This window comes from Misgurnus anguillicaudatus, chromosome 18, assembly GCF_027580225.2.
Source record: "Misgurnus anguillicaudatus chromosome 18, ASM2758022v2, whole genome shotgun sequence".
Classification (NCBI taxonomy): domain Eukaryota; kingdom Metazoa; phylum Chordata; class Actinopteri; order Cypriniformes; family Cobitidae; genus Misgurnus; species Misgurnus anguillicaudatus.
Genome location: NC_073354.2, coordinates 22994736 through 23015901, shown reverse-complemented (window position 1 = coordinate 23015901; position 21166 = coordinate 22994736). Strand labels below are relative to the sequence as shown.

The window sequence follows — 21166 nt, the reverse complement described above, 5'->3', positions numbered from 1 at the left end:
AATGGATACCTTGTAATGCACAGTATGTCGCTTTGAATAAAAACATCTGCCAAATGCATAAATGTAATGTAATGTAAATTGCGAAAATGTATGCACCTTTGCTTGCTCGCTGTTTGATTGTGAGCATTTCAACCCCTGTCATCCTTGCCTTCTTCATAGCAGAGGTGGCACGGGGACAGCCAGACAAACTACAGAATACAAATTCAAAACATGAAATAGATAAATTCTCCCATTTAAATGCCTGCTGTAAAATGCAATATATTTTAAAGTGCCGCAACAATATTTTGCAATATTTGCTTTTTTATTGACCAATAATTTTTTCCTTAAGCAATCAAAACTTTTTTAAATCAGATTTGGTTTGTATGTAGACAATGTCTTGCATATTAGCTTGCCTGCAGCATTCAAGAATGCTTACACAAAGGAAAATACAAATGTTTGTAACCACATCAAAGGACAAATGCTTGTGCTGTACGAGACGCTCACATACCTCCGGTGTGTGAGAAAGCTGCCACTGACGTGGCCCGAGCCATCGCAGCCTGGGGTGGGGCAGGTCATGCCGTCTGTCTTGCCAGACTTCCAAGAGAAAGGCGCTCCGTTCACATAACCGTCTTTCTGACGTTTGGCAGCCAGCGGGCAGCCGGATGCGCTGCGGTGGGATGCGTACTTCCCTGTCACATGGCCCTGGCCATCACAGCCTGGCACTGGACACCTACGGACATTGGGCACAGTGGGGATGAGTTCACATAGAAAAGCACGAGGAGACACACACACACACACACACACACACAAAGTTCTTTGTCACTGCCTGGTCTGCTGTATAAACAATTTGAGCAGCTGGTCAAATTTGACTGGAGTCCACTGGTTAGTTATTGCAAGCCAGAGGAAACCAGAGATGTGGACACAGTTCGTCGAAAAAATACCCACTTTTAGACCCACTACATTTTGTTCGTACTGCACTTACATGATGCAAGCAAGCTATACAACAAAATAAAACACTCCCATTATAATTAACAGGGCATAGACACAGTATAAATAAATTATTTAGTATGTAGTGCACTGCAATGCAATGTAATGTGTTTTTGATTATAATAGGAGTATTATTGAGAGTGCAAAACCCACAATAAGGGCACTCATAGTGCTCACGCTAAACTGCTGGTCACACGTCAATCTAATATATATACATATACATTTTATACATAATATATCTTTAAAATATACAGTACTGTGCAAAAGTGTTAGGCCACCATGCCACAATAAGATTTGTTGTTTTTGTTATAGTGATCATATATAATTGTTTCTCAGTCTCTTTAATAAAATACATCCAGAAAATACAGGAAATGTGTATATAGTATTAAGAATGTATACAAATGTAAACTGATGTGTCAAGTATTTAGGCTAAACTCCCCTTTCACTTGAGCAATAACAGGAAACTGCAGGATCTCTTAAACCTAAATAAAATTTAATCTTAATTTCTAATTTTAAAGGTGCAGTGTGTAAATTTTAGCGGCATCTAGTGGAGAGGTTGCGAATTGCAACCAATGGCTTAGTCCACTGTTCAACCCTCGCTTTTGAAATGCATAGAGAAGCTACAGTAGCTGCCACCGGAAAAAAACATGTCATCGTCGGAGACAAAAAAGTTTGGCTGTTCAGGGCTTCTGTAGAAAGGTGGTGGCACAAAATGGTGACTTCCACATAAGGGGACCCTCGTGCATGTAGATAAAAACATCTAATTCAAAGGTAATAAAAACAACACGAGTCATTATAAAAAGGTCTTTATACGCCCATGATAATGTAGTTTTGTATATTATATTGCATTTCTGTCAAGAGATTGTTCTAAAAATTACACACTGCACCTTTAAAGAAATTAGTCTTTTTACTTAATTCTGCTCAAAAACGATCAAGATGTATTTAGTGCCAAGAGAGGTCACACTAAACACAGACGATGCCTAAAGAAGACATTTAGTCCTGAAAATTTTATTATTTATTTTTTGTATCTTAATAAAATAGATTGAAAAATGAATATGGATGGACATTAAAACTTCTAAAACAACAAGTCTGGTGGTGGTGGCCTAAGACTTTTGCACAGTACTGTATATATTTTATTTTACAATAATAATGCTGCCATAAGTGCACAGACCCAATACGACGTTGATACAACATGATACTAAATGTACCTGATTGGCTCCTGGTCATCCTTGTCCTCCTTACTGTGCATTATTTTAATACCACTCTTCTTAGCCCGGGGACAACCTGACAGACTTTCAGAGCAAGAAACAGATTTACCAAAACAGGCCAAGGGCTCCTCATAGCACTGTTCTACACTGTTGGGCAAAATAGTATGTTAAGTAATAATAAAGATTTTTAAGATGCACGCGTATTTGTGAGTCTTCACCTTCTGTGAGAGGCGTAGTTGCCTGTGATATGCCCAGAGCCGTCACAGCCGGGAGTGGGACACCTGCAAGCGAAGAAGCACATGATAGAGATTTGTTGAACTTCATACAGACCCGTGTGAAGGTCAAGTTAAAGGGATAGTTCACCCAAAAATGAAAATTTTGTCATTATGAGGGTGAGTAAAGGATGACAACATTTTCATTTGTGGATGAACTATCCCTTTAAAGGTAAATAGAGTGTGCACTTACTTCAGATCCTGGGAGTTAGATGTCATCATCCCACGCATGCCCTTGTCAGCAAGTTGGCAGCTTGATAGCCTTAAGAGAGCATTTTAGCATTTAGAGATTCTACTGTAGCTTTTACTTTTACTTAAACACTTCAAAATCCACTGTGAAATCAAAATTATAGTTTTGGGGTCCATAGGTTGTAAAATGACAAGGTTCCTCCCCCAAATACCATCTTTAACTGACTAGCAAACATGATTTATGGCAATAAACAATTTAAGTCTGTTGGCTATAAAAGATTGTTTGACAGGTGCATTTGGCTAAACTTACTGCTGTACTAGGAAATACATTAAAGGAATATTCCATTTTCTTAAAAGAAAAATCCAGATAATTTACTCACCACCATGTCATCCAAAATGTTGATGTCTTTCTTTGTTCGGTCGAGTTATGTTTTTTGAGGAAAACATTGCAGGATTTTTCTCATTTTAATGGACTTTAATAGAGCCCAACATTTGATGCTTGGCTCAACACTTGGCGGTTTTTTTCAACGGAGTTTCAAATGACTATAAACGATCCCAAACGAGGCGAAACGATTGTCATTTTTGATAAGAAAAAAAATGCTCTTTTAAACCACAACTTTTCGGCTAGGTCCGGTCCAGCGCGACCTAACGTAAATGCATTGTGACGTAGGGAGGTCACGTGTTACAAATATAAAATGCACATTTGTTGACCATTGTAAACAATAAACTGACACAAAGACATTAATTAGTATCATTTGACATACAACAACGTCGGAACGGTCCTCTTTCTCAACACTTTTTAAACACTGGGGCGGAGTTTCGCGTTCGTCCTCTGTGACCTCTTGACGTATTGCGTGGGGTCACGGTCACGTGGCATCACGACCGGATCTAGACGAGAAGTTGTGGTTTAAAAGTGGATATTTTTAATTTTTCTTGTCAAAAATGACAATCGTTTCGCTAGATAAGACCCTTATGCCTCGTTTGGGATCGTTTATAGTCCTTTGAAACTGTTTAAGTGTTGAGTTAAGTATTAAATGTTGGGCTCTATTAAAGTCCATTAAAATGAGAAAAATCCTGCAATGTTTTCCTCAAAAAACATAATTTCTTCTCGACTGAACAAAGAAAGACAATAACATTTTGGATGACATGGTGGTGAGTAAATTATTTGGATTTTTCTTTTAAGAAAATGTAATATTCCTTTAACACACCCAAGAAATTGTCGCTCTTTGAACATTTTCACATTGTCTTTACTTTAAATTGGACTATTTTACTGCTTGTCTTAATCAAATAAAGGAATAGTTCACCCAAATATAAAAAAATTCAGATCAGGGCAGTACATTTAAACATGGCGCACACTTAACCAATGAAAATAGCTTACATTTAAAGGGGACATATCATGAAAATCTGACTTTTTCCATGTTTAGGTGCTAAAATTTGGTCCCCAGTGATTCTATCAACCTAGAAAATGTTAAAAAGAACAACCTAGTAACTTAGCTTTGTTAAACCATTCTCTGCAAGCATGTGACAAAATAGGTCATTGAAATTTGGCTCCCCCTGTGATGTCAGAAGGGGATAATACCACCCCTTACTCTGCACAATCCAACCACGACACTGCCATTTAGTGCTCACACCTACAAAGTGGCAATTTTATCATGCTTTAATAAATTATCTGTATGGTATTTTGAGCTAGAACTTCACATACGTACTCTGAAAACACCAAAGATTTATTTTACATCTTAAAAATGTCTTGTGAAATATCCCCTTTAATTTACTTTAATAAGTAAGGAATAATTGACGACAGGCCGTTGAATTGTTCAAAAATAATGCACACCCAATGTTACACCACGGACCAAAGTCAATTGTTCAGCTTATTGCTAAGATATTGTGAACATTTCTCAGAGTAAAGCATTCAACAACTCCAGGGTATAATGGATAATAATGTATGTATAATATTTTATGTATATATTAATATATGCAATACTATATGTGCTTTTTGGACGTTTGCCAATATAGTAAGCTCACTTAATTTAACATAAAATTATTATTTTGTGTTTAAATGAATAAAGGAAATCATAAATAAATAAAAATACATTTTCATATTTAGATGAACTACTCCCTTAATGTAAAAATACAAAACAAAGTACACAGTATTGCAATGCTACGAAACCATTTTAAAGGCAGCAATGCTCCTTGTTTAATGCGGGTGCTACGCTTACGTGAGGAGCTCTTTCTTGCTCTCCTTGCATGCGGCGTATTTGTGTTTGGGGCTGGGTAGAGACACATCTCCTGAATACTGCTGGTCCTCTAGCAGATCTTGAAAAGGGTCTAGGTCATCCTGGAAATGAGGACAGACAGAAAAACTTTCAGAAATATTTCTATGTATGTCCAGAAGTAGAATAGCAGCTATAGTATGTATAAGAAGCAATGAACAGTGAATATAAAAACTGCCAAATTAGCAATCATAAAGTGTCCTAACAATTTATCCTGAAATAATAATAATATTAGTTTTACTTTGGTTAATTAGTGCATGAATAATTAACAACAAAAGAGAAATCCTCTTTAAACCGTAATCTCCAGCAAAGTAAAAGCATGCAGTACCAGCAGTGTAAACTAGATGGCCCTTTAGTGCTTTAAATGGAGCAGCCCACCCTCCTTCGCATCATTATAAAAAATCCAGCTTGCCCAACTAGGAATTTTCCCCAGAAGGTTCACACATTGGCTTAGCAGTCATTATAACCAGACCCATCTTTTGGGAGTAGTCATTATATTTTAAAGAGGTTTATTTTGCTTGTGCAGGATGAAGGGGAAAATTGTCTGGTTGCAAGAAATGAGTTAAAGACCGAGCAGACCCTTTGGAGTAAATGTGTACAGTACATGGTCATGCCATGACGGTTCTACCTTCTTCACATAACGTAATAATAATCATGACCAAAATAAGTAGCATAGTTAACCAGGAGGAAGGAGGAAATTGGTCTTTGATAAAATTATGCATTTTTATCTTTATACTTACTGTACTTGTCACAACAATAACCCGATTCTAATTATTATATGACAGGCATGCAAGAGTGGTTGATGTTTCTGAAAAGTTTTGCTTTAAAACTTTTTTTAAATGATTTCTCATATTAGTGTATTCGTTGCAAGCATATTGTTAATGTGCTTTAGAGAGCCTGATGAGATTTATAATGTGCATCCATCTACTTTTGTTCGTAACACTCCTGGGTTTACCCGTAATGTACATAATAATAGAAAACGCTAATTATTTACTCATTTACTTTGACAACCCAAAAAGGTGGTAATATAAATACACTTTAGTCAAAATGCTGCAGATCGTTGGCTGTTGGGGGCTTGTACCTCCTTGTGGTCCTCGTCCAGCCTTTTGATCTTGGTATAGTCCACAGGCAGGTCCCAGCAGTCTGCTGTGCTCATCTGGTAGCAGTGGCTGTTAAGCAATGCCTGTCGCTGGGGGGACATGGGCTGCAAGGGGGTCAGCACTGTGCCCCCACTGCCCTCCCCCAACCCTCCAGCCCGACTCAGATCCAGGGTCCCGTTCTCATCACCATCACGATCGCCAGGGCTCTGCCGTGAATGGTGACGATATGGGAGAATTAAAGAGATCATACACAGAACAAATATCATGATTAGAGCCATAGTTTTCGGGTATATGGTGCAGTAGCGATACAGGCAACCCAGTCTTCCTATGAATTTTATTGTCTTTCAAATCTTCTCCATTGTGTCCTGTCTATATTCCACTGTTCTGTCTATGCCTCAAAAATTTAAATTTAGACAAATGGGTGAATCGCGCGCAATTAGACTTATGAGGTGTCATGAAACATTTTGATAAAAAAAGTAACTGCAAAGTAAGAGTATCAAAATAAGAAGCAGTTACAAACATCTCTTTGTGTACTATTTTGCACATGATTTCAAATTACATCATACAAACCAATTTAGTTTTTTTCCACATTTAAGGGATACATTTTCATTACCGCAACGTGTCCATGACTGGATTTTGGTTCTCTGACATGGAAATATTTATAATAAAAAAAATCTAAAAAATAAAAAGCTTCAGTGCATGTTATACTATAAACATTTACAGTAAAGAAACATGAGGTATTTGGTGATCATTGGTAAATGTACAGACAATAATAAGGAATATAAATGTGTCCAAAATTTTTTTCTCATCCTCCGCAACAATTTTCAATCATTGTTTAACATTAAAAAAAAATTGTTGGAAGGGACATAATTGACTGTGACTCAAGATGGATACCAGGTAAGCAGTTCTTATTTTTTCTCTCCAGATAAAAGTTGAAATTTAGACAACTTTTTAGTTCTCATTACCGAAACATGAGTTTGTAAATGCATATTTAAAGGTCACGTTTTTTCTGATCCCATTTTTTAAACCCTAGTTAGTGTGTAATGTTGCTATAATAGCATAAATAATACCTGTAAAATTATAAAGCTCATAGTTCACTGCCAGGCGATATATTTTCTTTAACGGAATTCCCCTTTGAAAGCCTACAGCGATCGACCGGTTTGGACTACAACCCTCTACTTCCTGCTTAATGACTTCACTAGTCTTTTGACTAAACTCCGCTCACATGAATATGTCAGTCGCCAGCTAAGCTAACGGCAAGCTATAAAACAATCAGAACTCGATATGTATTTCTGAAGGAGGGACTTTACAGAACAAGGAAGACATCATGCAGCTCGTTTTGAGGACAGTGAAAACAGCGGTTTACAGATAAGTAAATTGTGTCAAAAATGCCACGTTTTTTTATACGTGAAACATGAACACATGTTATATTGCGCACTGTAAACACAATCAAAGCTTCAAAAGCACAGAAAGAACGGGACCTTTAATGTAATGTCATGTTGCGGTAATGATAATTTTTAATAATGATAATCTAAAAAATGTAAATAATTCTATAGGAAATATTTTTTAAATCCTCTAAAAATAAGGGTTATAGTAAGTTCAGACCTTAATCTTATATGTGCAAAAAAAATTGGCTTCAATGGCTTTTTAAAAAAATCTGATGCTGGACGCCTTTTAAGTCTGGATTTCGTGAGAATCACCCAAATATGAATTACGAATAGTATTTAAATCTAACAGCAGCACCAGCAGATAGTTTTAGAGGGAGGCACACTGTGCACTAAGCGTGATGCGAGATCTGAGAGAAACAAACAAAATTAATGAATGAATGCCTGTGATTGGCTGATTACCCTGGCAATGGGATAATGCCCACCTATCATGCCCATTCTGCAAAATAGCCATGGCGGACATGGATGGACTTATCACAAAAAAATCACTCAAACACCACCATCTTAGCTCACATCCAAATCGATATAACCTTGAAACGACTTGAAACAATGATCTGTGAGAAAGCCAATTTTTAGTGAGCACTCAGCTTGTTAGATGAGTTGAAAATTTGATGGTCTAAAACCACCAGTTACTGTCACATGACACTGCAGTGTCTTTAGTGTAGTTTGAAAACACATACTGTAAATGTGACGAGTCTGCTGTCAATTAAGTTTAATGAACAGCATATTAAGAAAACATTGTAGCATTGGTTGCTTATTAATAGTACAAGACAGTATAAAGTGCTGTTCCATATGCCATTTTCTGTGTTTTAAGCTTAAGTTTCCTGGCTAATTAAACACAAATTAACATTAAATCAACCTAAATGAAGAAAGATTTCATTTTTTAAAAGTCCACCACACTACACCGGTCCATGGTTCATATAGGAGGAGTAAAAAAGGTGAGTGATGAAAGACAAAAGAGAGAGAGAGAGCATCTTGCGTTCACCGTCCTACATCTCCACACACAGCTGCTTATTAGTGAGTCCTGCAGATCCTCACTACCTCTCTCTCTCTCTCTCATTCTCACTCGCTCCAGCCTGCTGCCGCCTCACTGTCCTTAAAGAGAGGTCATTGTCTTTCTATGTACCCAGAGGGATGCTGGGAGAACAGACCAGACCTGGACCACAATTGAAATCAACATTAATTCTACCTGTCTCAGTGGGTAGGGGCACAGTCCCCCCATGTGTGCCTGCAGCTGCCAGCTTTCCCTGGACCTGTCCATCCCTATGCTCCCATTATCAGGGTACAGATTACAGCCTTAAATTATATGTGCCACTAAAGCAATCAGACCATTAGGCTCAAACAACGAGCACAGAGGATCACGACTTGGAGAATATGCAATGCCGCACCCCTTTGCAAATGAGCTCGGTGTTACTTTAACAGCCCGGAATGACTCTAAATTGGTACGTGTCATTCTGGTAGAGCTGGTCACACCGAAACGCAAAGAAAAAGAGAGTAACCCTCACCTGCGACAGGAGCTCGGGGCCTTTCCCGCTCAGGCTCTGGGGCATCTCTCTGCAGCGCGTGGACAGGTTGAGGATGGCCGTGGCGGCCATGTGGGCGGCTTCCATGTCGTGCGTATAGTCGAAGCTGCTCTTGCTGCATGTGCTGCTGGCGCTGCTTCCTCCTCCCCCTCTTCCACCTCCACAGCTGAGGCTACTGCTGCTGGGAGCGTAGCTGCTTGTGGTGCTGCTGGCCGGGCTCGAGGTCTTACAGTAGCGCTTGGCTGAGGAAACATATATGCATGTACGCCAGATCAGATGCTTTAGTAACCCTCAATGACAGTGTCCTCGGACATATTATTATATACGAATAAATTTATACATATGGAGACAAACAATGAGAGACAGATGGACGTGGGTACAGTAGATAGATGGTTTATTAGATGATCTGCCGTTCCATGATGAATGCAAGGAGGAATTGAGTGCGAGTGAGAGAGGATGGAGAAGAGCAGGAATGGGAGGAGAAAATGGTGTGACAGCGTATCTAGGTTTCAAGCAGCTGGTTACACATTGTTAACAGGAAATCGTAGACGTGCACTAAAAGCCTTTCTTTTCTGAACTCCATGTTCATAGACAAACTGCATTATTAATCTGTTTAGCATTTAGTAGTATTGATGATGGATTTCCCAATAGTGGAGGATGATGAACTATAGCTGCTATAGTAATGTTTGCCTAAGATTTATACTAATCTTTCATTTGATCGTATTTTTCATTTTCTGTTACGACAAACAGCAACGCTGTCATTACAACTAAACTGGGTGTAACTAATTGGCGTTGCCAGCTGAGACTAAACGAAGTATGAGTAATTTCTAACATTAATTAAATGTTATTCTCATTCATTTATTTTATTAATTTTCTTCATTTGTCTTGTTTATCAAAAACGACATTTCTTTGATCAAGTATACAGGCAAGGAACATCCACTTGCAAGAACGCCTCTTAATTTCAAAGATGTGGTATGTGTTCTGATTTCAATAACACCGTCTACATTATCACTGCAGGGCATGCTGTAATGCTCCTTATGGGCAATCAAGACTGTCCTGATGTAATAACCATGAGTTATAATGAAAATGAGTTATTTTCAGCACAGCTAATGAAACCGTACCAAAAATATCCCACCGAATTCTGTTGACAGGAAATCTGTACGATTTCTAGCATGGGCGTGAAATCAACTGCTACCATTTTGAACAAAATCGTTCCAGTTAATTTGAATCCTTCACAAATCTAAGTGCGCTCATTTATCAAGACCTGCAATCGCAGTTGGGAACTACAATGCTGCGCATTATCAAAATTTTCCCAAAAATTAAACTTCCGTCAAGTGCAAAACAATAACGTCAAACACACAACCATGCATTAAGCTGCAATATGTACACAGCATTGCATGCACATTTTATATTTTAAATGATGACAAATGGTTTAATAAATTATTATAGCTAGTTTAAATGCTTCTTTAACCCTAATAAGACACTATTTTCCTGTATACGTTAGAGTTCCGTGGAGGTAACAATGACCCCAGAAATTAAAAGTGATTACAAAAAATGTACACATTTTTAATGATACCAATAATATATATTTTTTTGTTTACTTCCCATCTATACATTAATGCTGTGTTTTGGGTGATATGAAGTACTTTTGTACCTGTTTAACACTAAATTCCTCAACTACGCCATTAGATTGCCTGTAAAATATCAATTTTTTGTGAAAAATTCACATAAATTATGATCTAATTTTGATTTAAATTGTTTTTATATATTGATCCAGATGTTATGTGTTGAAATGCGACAATCAGGTGTTTAGGAAAAAAAACATAAAAGCATTACAGTTTAGAAAATAAAGGCCCATAGAGACTAATTCATTTCACTGGATGCGGCCAACTGCACAAATCACTACTTTAGTGATACATTTAGTGAATTTTTGTATATATAAACATTAGAAAGGACATTAAAAATTAATATAATTTCAAATAGTAGAATTTTTTTGTAGTTTTTCATGCATTTTAAAATGTTTTCACAAAATACCACAGAAATTTTAATGAATGTAAGTGTGTGTCTGTGTGTGCACGCACCTGTGTGAGCATTAGAGCCCAACAATTTACATCTTTGTTTTGCATCTGTGGCTGTTTTTTTTTTTTTGTCAAATTCTGTAAAAAATGCTCTCTGTGGCATACCTGAAATTTTCAGTTTATTCTAAATGCATTGATTTTATTTTGACAAATAAAAAGAAAAAAATATATTTTTGCACTTCCCATTCTTTTTCAATTGGGGTCATTTTTACCCTTTAAAGGGCCTTTTTTGGTAATTTTTTAACACATCTTTAGAACGACCGAATCAAGCCCAGTTTTTTATATGAATATTGACAGATAGTCTAGAAAGTCACAAAATCTTATTCCACTAAGATAAAGGGGACCATGTTTTTTAATTAAAGAAAAGTGGCTTGGGGGTAAGATTGACCCCAAGGGACTTATAAGGGTTAACACAGCATACATAGCTGTGCTTTTGGTGGTCAAAAACTATCCAACCATTATTAAAATAAAGAAGCGACATTTAAATTACAAATCTCTTTGTTGGGCCTGCATACCCTGGTTATTAATCACTGCAGAAGCCAATAAGTAGAGTAAGATTTCTAATAAAAGTCTGAACCCTACGACGGGCTGTGATAAATTCAAACTAAAGCTTTTATTAAGACAAGGGATTCACTTCAAAATAGAAATCCGAAAATCATCTCTTTTTAATGGAAAATACTGCAAGCATGTCTGGCGGTACAAGATGATTCTAATCTTATTTCCATCGGATCTTTCAGAGCGAGATCAGTTGATCAACTCTGACTCTTTATACCTTTTCAACTTGTATGCCAGAGGAAAGAATAATGAAGGCAAGCTTGGCGTCATATCCTTTGGGTGATGTGTCTCGCCCGTGGTTCTTGGGGTTGAGGGACCTCTTGCCGTAGGCCTGGTTGTCGTAATTGCTGCTGTAGTCGAAGCTGGTCTTGGAGTACTTCTCTAGCTCCTTGGCCAGGTTGGATCGTGGAGTGCTGGTGGGAACGTTATTTTTGTACCCATACTGTGGGATCTCCAGTTGTTTCACGAAGCACATAGGCCTGCAAGACAAAGAAAATCGACAGGCAGAGGATCCGAAAGTGAGTAACACTGGACTGGATATATACTGTACCCGATAGATCAAGCTTACAACACTAGAAGGGTAAACAAACACAGAAAGGTTTATGAGGCACTGTTGTATTCTTGTTTTAAAGCTTCTTTTGAACAATTGGCATTGCAGCAATGGTGAGACGTGCTACAGAAATACATTTTAATGTGAATTGAATGGCAATAAGTCTTGATTTCTTATTTATTACTTATTTCTATTTTTTTCTCTGTGATTTAATTTTCCGTTTTCTACACTGTCAGAAAGGGGTCCTTATCTGTCACTAGGGCAGTAACCTTTGCACCTAAAAAGTTCATTTTAAAGGGACACTCCATTTTTTTGAAAATATGCTCATTTTCCAGCTCCCCTGGAGTGAAATATTAGATTGTTACCGTTTTGGAATCCATTCAGCCGATCTACGGGTCTGGCGGTACCACTTTTGGCATGGCTTGGCATAGTCCATTGGGTCTGATTGGACCATTTAGCATCCCATGGCTGGGAACTATACTCTCATTCTGGCATAATAATCAAGGACTTTGCTGCTGTAACATGGCTGCAAGAGGCGCAATGATATTATACACAGTGTCCGAAAATAGTCGGCTGCCATTGAAAGTTACCAAGGGGACTATTTTCAGGTGCTGCGTAATATCATTGCGCCTGCTGCAAGCCATGTTACGGCAGCAAAGTCCTTGATTATTACGCCAGAATGAGAGTATAGTTCCTAGCCATATTGGCCTAGAAAATCGCAACTTATTATTTTTCGTCTGTCTAAGTAAGATGTAGAAGAGGCAAGTTTTAAATAGGAAAAATATCGAAACTCTTTGGTTATTTTTGAACGCAATGCTAATGGTCTAATCAGATTCAATGAATTATGCTAAGCTATGCTAAAAGTGGTATCGCCAGACCCGGAGATCGGCTGAATGGATTCGGTAAACGGTAAAAATCAAATGTTTAACTCTAGGGGAGCTGGAAAATTAGCATATTTTTAAAAAAAGTGTCCCTTTAATAGCTCCGAAGTTTATAATATTACCTCAAAGATACATATTGGCCTCAGTGACAGCTATATGACCTTAATTTAAAAAAAAATCCAACAGTGTAAATTTAACAACAACAACAACAGCAACATTATTAATATAATTATATAGAAATGATTATAAAATATTATTCATGTTTAATCTCATTTTGCTACATATTTTCTTTATTAAAATGTTTTATTTAAAGCTGCCTTGCAACAAATCATTATAAAATGTGTTACCCCATATAAATAAAATAATTAAATTTACGTGGCACGGAGGGTCATGCCATACCTCAAAACGCGATCTGACGCCTGGTTGGACTTGGAGCTGTCGCACGGAAGATGTTTCTCCTGAACTTTTGCCATCTTCTCAGCGGCAGCTATGGGACATCCCGAGAGACTGCAACAGCGGCAAAGCAATTTGTGTAGTGTTAACAATTCGTTTGGAGCAGCATGTAAAGGGCACGCGCTCTCTCAAACACGCGCACATGCCCTGGCAGACAGCAGAACTTGAGGAACAAAGTGAGATATGAGGGAATGCATAATAACAGCATATGGAGACGAGTCTGTCAGAGAATATAGTCTGCTTAATATGACATTCTCTCAATGCGGGCTTCCATCGTGTTTGCAAAATCCTAGTATGCGTGCGTGTGGTACATGGGGATATTTATGTATGAATAATGCATTTCGTGTGGCCTACTTCTATAGTATGAAGGCAAAGCTTTGCAGATATCTGCTGGGCATTTCTGGCTGGCTGGCTTCAGAAAGCTCCTCACAGCGAGATACCGCAGTCATTTCAGAGAGACACACTAGAGCAAACTGAGCTTGAGAACATCCAGCTACGCTCCCTTGCTCCTGTTCCTCTGTTCTCTCTCGCACTGTTTCTACCTCTCATTACTCTCCTATATCTCCCTCTCCGTTTGTTTATCCTTCCCCTTGTTTCTGTCTCATTTGTCCCACTTTTCTGACTTCTCTCTCTCTCTCTTTCTCTTTGTATGCTTTGCCTGGAAACACTCTTCTAATCATCTGCAATTTTCGCATTGTCTTCGTAATACGCTAAGCATTCGGGTTTCCACCAGAAATAAAAAACAAACAAATACAATGAGACGAAAGCACACATTTTCGGTGAAAACGCAGACTGCAATTTCAGAAACACATCAAATGTATAAGCGCAAATAGCTCTCGTTTATCTAGACACAAAAAGTACCAGACAGACAGACAGACGGACTCTTGTCGCTATGCTGTTGCCATGACAACCATGCAATGAGGGATATGTAGACATCATATACATACAGTATAGTCATTGTACAAGTGAGTTAGATTTAGCTAATATACATTTTGTTTTCTTCTGTACAGCCGTTCTGATGGTATGTGTGTGTGCTCCCATAGGAGCTGTTCCATATAACATGGCCTGCAGCGACGTCGGATGAAGTCTGCTGCATCTGTCTGAATGTACACCACCATATGCGCATGGAGACACATCTTTAATATACAGTACTGTATAAGTGTAAGTGTGTGAAGCTTTATTCTCATTCATATTTTTGTGATGCTACATTTTCTGTTTTGGCACCATCGTGTTATCCAGTACAAAAAAGCTTCTAACATATTGTTTTTTAATTTATGTTTAGAGTTTTTTCAAGTTCAATATCTAATCTGAGCTTACAGGTATCAAAGAGCGCAATGCTGTTTTGCTCCAGGTGGGAATCGAACCCTAAATCTCTAGTCTGTAAGTCAAAACTAGATATTTGAGCCTGGAGCTATGTGTTTCCACAGAGCTCAACACAGCCCAAACAAATCAGCCAATATTCTCTTTAAAACAAGCCTCCATCTAAATCCATACATACTTCATATTCCCCCTATAAATTGTGTATAAAGACTGAAACGTCAGACACCAGAGTGTCTCCAGTTCCTTCTCTCTGCGTCCCGCCAGCCACTCACCTGCGGTGGGAGTTCCTGTTGCTATTTACATGGCCGCGTCCCGAGCAGCCAGGCGTGGGGCACTTTAGAACATTCTCATACATTGCAAGAACTTGGACAAACAGAGAGGAAAGGCGAGAGAAGGTTAGGAGAATCCAGAGTGAGTATGAAAGCCACGTGTTCCATTAGGCTGAACGGACAGCATGCACATGCATCTAAGAAATGTCCCCTGTCAAATCAGTTACTCAAAGGTATTCACGACCAAACCATATAGTGAAAGAAGAATCCAGGCATGCGGTGCGTTAATGGCATGCATGTTGTGTGAAAGCATTGGCGTACGAGGAAAAGAAACCTCTTTTCAATAATAACAGAGATATTTTTGGTGAATTAAATGAGTCTAGTCATCAGATTGTCTATGACACATCCTGCAGTGCTATGTCTCTGGGCCTGCAGTAAACTGACTCATCAGAACCCGCCTGTGACATGCTCTTCATCCAATTAGAGGTGTGACGGAAATAGGAAAGAAAAGCTGATTTACGTCTGAGAGATCGAAGTAGATAAAAATATATATTAAAATAAAGAATATTAAAAAATTAAATTGGTAAATGTTCGAGATTGAATTAAGTGATTCAATTTTGATAAAGATTGCATCACTTAACCCCTTACTGTGGGTTTACACCAGCCGCATTTGAGGCGTCATAGTTTGCCGCTTGAACATTTTGAGTTTACTCGCTTCATTCGCGCATGAAAGTTGTGCGTGAAATTCTAGTCATCGAGACATTCACGCGAAAATTCGCGTCATGAGAGGGGCTTCTGCGAATTCGCTCACATTCCTGTAATCAAATCACTCGCGCTTGACGCCTCTACCGCGGCTGGTGTGAATCAGTCCTTCCAGAAAAACGTTGAGTTTTTTTTTTATTGTTGCGGGCAAAAATCCTCGATTTTGCGGCACGTTTTCTAAAAAATGCGATGGAATATGCGGGATATTTATACAAATATGAGATGGAATTGCGGGAATTTGCGAAAATTGCGGAAACTTGCAAAAGCTGCAATGATGTTCACGTCACATAATCACGTCACTTCATAATGTTCCCATGGCAATAGAGTACACGGTTGCGCTTTTGGGAAGTAAATTCAACATTTGTCAACTTTCTGCTAATATATATGTGACTTTTTGCTACGAAAATGCGGAGATTATGAAATCATGCAAGCCCCGCATATTTTGTGCGCGGAAATATGTAATTAATGCGGCGAAAGTGCGTCGTATTTGGAAAAAATGCAGCCCCGCATAAATATGCGGACTTTGACTGATTATGCAATATATCGCGCGATCGCACAATCACGGTTTTCTGGAGGGACTGGTGAATGCAGCATTAGCATTCCTGAAAAATGCTAAAAAATGCCTAAAAAGGACATTAATTGTACCTGTTATGTTAATTGTATCTTTAAAGGGTTTACAAGAATCTCAGCTTTCCAAAGACATGTGACATATTTAGCTTTTTGTTTTTGAGTTGTTGTATGTCATAATATAACTTATAAAAACAAGTTGAAATTGTTTAACTTAATTTGTTAAGTTTAAGTAACATAAAAATCAGTGGTGGCTTGCGACTGCTCTTCCGAGGGGCGCAATTTCAAAATGTGTATTCGGAGTATCATGTGGGTTGCTTTTGTTTTCAAAATATGCGTTTGTTGCATCATGTGAACCATGTGCATCACGTGTTTTGTCAAAATAAGTGCCCGCTGCACACGCGTCAAAACCGTTCATGACAACAGAGACACTCATGTTCACAAAATACACGCAAGACACTACCTTAACAGTAAACTCTGATTACGCATAATAGTATGCGAGTATCTGGCAAACATGAGCGTCTCCTTTATCATAAACCCTTTAGACGCATCTGCAGCAGGCACCCATTTTGACAAAACACGTGGTTTCCTCGACGCGCGGAACACATGTTTTGAAATTACGAACCACACACATGACGGGATACATACAGGTTGTGACGAACTTCTCATCGTGCGCCCTCGAAAAAAAATAAGTCACGGCCGCCACTTATAAAAATATATGTTGATTTTATATCATTTTTTTTAAATATAAAGTATAGAATATTTAAAACTTTACAGCATCTAATTTGCTTTATTGAAATAAAGGCTTAGTCAGAATATAGACCTCTAAAATGATGTACATGTAAATGTGAAAGAGGCTAATGCGCATAAACACCAATTAGCACATCCAGACAAGCAAAGGTTTATTGTATGAAAAAGAGCGCCGACCTTGTGGGTGGATGAGGAAATACATGTATACACATTCACATACTGTAGAGTTAGATAGTAGTGAACCATGCCCACAGCACTGTCAGCACGAAGCAGGCAAAACATATACAGTATCTCACAACATACACTGGATGCAAATGACTCGAGCTTACTTTCTGGTGGAACGCGGTCTTTGTGAGGGCAACCAGACAAACTTCGATGGTGGGGATACAGTCCAGTGACATGACCTGTGCCGTCACAACCTGGGGTTGGACACTTGCTTTCTTTTTTCTCTCCTCTTGATTCTGCAAACAAAAAACGATATTGGCATATCATAGCTATTTTCAAACTGTGGTGGTTGCTTTGAAATTTCACACAGGATTAGGAAAATACCCCAGTGACACTTGCGGGGACAGTGATGAATAAGATGTGTGCCTTGTAAATCTGGCTTATCAACTAAGTATGGAATTCTGTGCCTTTGGATAATTTGGGGAATTCGTTGTGATGCAACGCAATTAATTTAAAATGCTTACACAGAAAAAGATAATGCAGAATTATTTGTGTTAAGATGGCCATATGAAGTTTTCTGTGAGTGGTAACATGCTAGTATCCTAAAGATCTGTTTCTACTCATCTAAATTAGTTTTGTTGGTGTTACCTAATATGCACTCTCAGAAAAAATAGTCAAACATGGTCTGAAGCTGTCACTGGGACAGTATTCTTTAAGAAAAATCCCAATTTGGCTATAGATATGTATACATTTGATACCAGTATGTACCTTTGAGGAAATAATATGCACCTTTTTGGTACGTCTGAGGTACTAATATGAACTGTTTAGGTGCAAATGTGTATGCTTTAAAAGGGAACTGCCACAGATACAGCTGTTTTTTGACCATTTCTTCTTGCAGTGTGTGGTAATCTAGTCATAATATTTAATAAAAAGAATGATAATTAAAATAATTTAATATTTTTATAATTCATATTTTTATTTGAAAAAAAAGTTAAATCAGATGTTATCACTGTTTTTTTTTAAGGTTATCTGATTTTTACAGACAATACTTAAACCATTTACTACTTTAAAACCATTAACTAAAATTTTTAACACATACAGGAACCTGCTGTAGTTCACCCACTTCTATGGCCCAATTGAAGGTTTGCTGTTTTGTAAAGTTTGCATTAACATGGCAAGAAAAACTACTGTAGCATATCTTTACAAGACAAGCATTGGCATTGACATATGCAAAACTGCTCTCTAAAATTAAATTAACTAAAATATAATCTTTACACATTAAAAGTCTTCCATCCCAGAGGTTCATCCTTTTGCTAATAATTAATAAATAATTTCAAATATACACAATATAATACACATAAAATGTAATATGTCTTTGGTTATTTTAATTTAAATATCCTCTTCTAAACTGTACAATTTTCTTCCTGTAAAAAGACAACAAACAACAGCACCTGAGCTTATCTACTTCAAAAGATTCTGGAAAAATGCTTTATTTAGCTTCTACAATTATTTTTAATAAAATCAGTAAGGGAAGCCAGCACATGAATGTAAAAAGCCATCCTAAAGCACCCACAGGCTGTTCTGGAAATGCAGTCCCTAGAAATTGAACCTGCCATGACCTTGCGTTGCTATTATCATCATCTACCTCTCCAGCTACTGTACAAGAACACATTGCTAATAACCTTCCCTTCTTTAATAACCAAAACTAACTGCTGTTAAACTCCAACAAATAATGTTTCCTGTCAATCACAACACGGAGATCACTTGACATGTTTAATAGCTACGCTCCGATAATTATCACCAAGAAAAGTTTCTGGAGACAAGGTGTGAAATCTAGTGTAATTTTATAATTACTCAACCCTTTGAGCGTTCCAGGACTTGCTGTGGTTTTGCACTGAAAATAACAGAAAACAGCTCTACGATGGACAGCACAAGAGGTGCTCTCTCAAATGGAAAATGTAGTGCAAATGGAAGTTATGGAGGAAATGGAAGGAAATGAAACATACAAAACAACACTGAAAAAAACTGATGAACTATTTAAAGCAGTACAAGCCAAAGAGTGTGGTATGGTTGTGTAACTAAGGGTGATCTAAGGATAACCAATGCCATCGCCACTGTTTGTTAAATGTGATACGGATACGCTGTTGTACTTTCTGATGGGTAATAACATGTATCAGAGAAGATGGCTCACTCCCAAAGGTAGTAGGTGTGGATTGGGAAGGATTTGAGCAAATAAGCCATGTATAGGATCCAAGGGATGAGATTTGCTTTCCTAACGGGCCATGCAGATCGCCATTATTCATGCCTGACAAGGTAAGGCTCTGATGTTACAATGCCAGCCTATTTTAGTGACATAAGCTGTTGTCACTATGGAAGGTGCTACCAGTGTGACCCGAGTGATTACAAGAAGACCCCAAAATTTTCCTCTTTAACCCTCAAGTGCTGTTAATTAGAACTGCACTAATCTGCTGTTAGTGGACAAATTTGGGCACTTTGTGATTTCCTTTATATTTTACAGAAATGTCATCTTTATTTTAATAAAGGTTAAAACTTTCAAGGTAAGCATTTATTTGGTGATTTTTTGTTTAATTACCTCAATTACTCCATTTATTTAAATGTGAAATAAGCACTTTTTATGTTTTCACCCAAAATTCTAGCAAAAACATGATTTTGATTAAAACTTCATTCCACTAATTAAAACAAAGTGAAGCCCCCCCCCCCAAATATGTCCCACCTTTGTTTTTTTGTGTGACATCTGGAATCAAAATAGCATTTCCATGTAATTGCAATGACTGTACTACTCACTGATTGCACAGGCTGAAATATATAAACCAATGTTGTAACAAACCTAACGTCTTAAGTTAAAATTGTTGAATTAAAAAAAATTGATGGGTACGACTGTGCAAAGATGCCATGCTATGCTTACAGACAAATCTGACCATGTTATAAGGAAAATACAAAGTAGGAGAAAGAAATCGCTTACAGTATTTGCAGCAACAAACATTAAATTTCAAGTATGAGATCCATGGTCTCTGCTACAGTAGTAAACCTAAGTATAATATAATGAATAATGTTTTATCTGGAAGGATCATCAAATCTTGCAGTGGGATTTCGATCTCTCTTTGAAGTGTGTGTGTGTAAATGTGTGTGTTCCGCACAGCTGGTTGACAAGATATTTAAAAAATTGCTCAGTTATTGTCTTAATCATTTTTTTGTTTATGTATGTGTGAGTACCTCTTTGTGTCTAGGTGCGTTTGTGTAAATGTTGGTCACATTGAGGATTTTGTATCGGCTCACCCCTCATTTATGTGTATTATCTGCATTGTGTTGGATTTATTGGTGGTTATTGAACAAATAAATAGATTTGCTCAGAATTTTAGTAATTTTCCATTTGTTTTCCATAAAGGCCCAAAAATGGGAACAAAAAGCACATTAAGGAGTTTTTTATTTTCATTAACTTAACATTGTTAAATGAAGTCTAACTTTTTTTGTGTTCAAGTGGCGAACTTAGGAAAAGTAGTTTTGTACCGATCAGAGTAAGAGAAGTTATTTAAAAAACAAAATCATTTTGCCCAGATTTGTCCTCAACATCACTTGAGGGTTAAGCACAGTGATACCATAGTAAATAATGTCATAGAGCAATGTACATGAAGAATTGAGTGGACCAATGGAAAAACTAAAGTCTAAACTTTGTGTTTGTTTTTGCACATGATTGCTCGCGTTGCCCCCTGGCATTTCAAAGAATGCAACAGCGATCAGTGGAGGTTCGCGTTGCGGACCAAAACGCAAGTATAAACAAAGCTTACAAGGTGCAGCGCGGATGGCGCGTTCTGCGCGATTTGA

At 37.7% G+C, this 21166-nt stretch overlaps 1 protein-coding gene across 14 annotated transcripts in view; it reads right to left on the bottom strand.

The window, feature by feature from the left end:
* The window catches only part of myt1la (myelin transcription factor 1-like, a), a 63529-nt gene that overhangs the window by 6956 nt on the left and 35407 nt on the right, over nt 1-21166 (bottom strand). For 11 of the 14 annotated variants that reach the window (XM_073856091.1, XM_073856097.1, XM_073856096.1 and 8 more), the window contains 12 exons: nt 17488-17619; nt 15083-15173; nt 13437-13544; nt 11872-12085; nt 8956-9216; nt 5987-6211; nt 4852-4970; nt 2640-2708; nt 2393-2455; nt 2175-2321; nt 488-709; nt 97-188 (listed from right to left, as the gene is read on the bottom strand). In XM_073856091.1, the coding sequence (XP_073712192.1) occupies nt 97-188; nt 488-709; nt 2175-2321; nt 2393-2455; nt 2640-2708; nt 4852-4970; nt 5987-6211; nt 8956-9216; nt 11872-12085; nt 13437-13544; nt 15083-15173; nt 17488-17619 (1743 nt within the window). The remainder of the gene's footprint in view (nt 1-96; nt 189-487; nt 710-2174; nt 2322-2392; nt 2456-2639; nt 2709-4851; nt 4971-5986; nt 6212-8955; nt 9217-11871; nt 12086-13436; nt 13545-15082; nt 15174-17487; nt 17620-21166) is intronic. The other 3 variants (XM_073856095.1, XM_073856101.1, XM_073856104.1) reach the window with 1 other exon arrangement.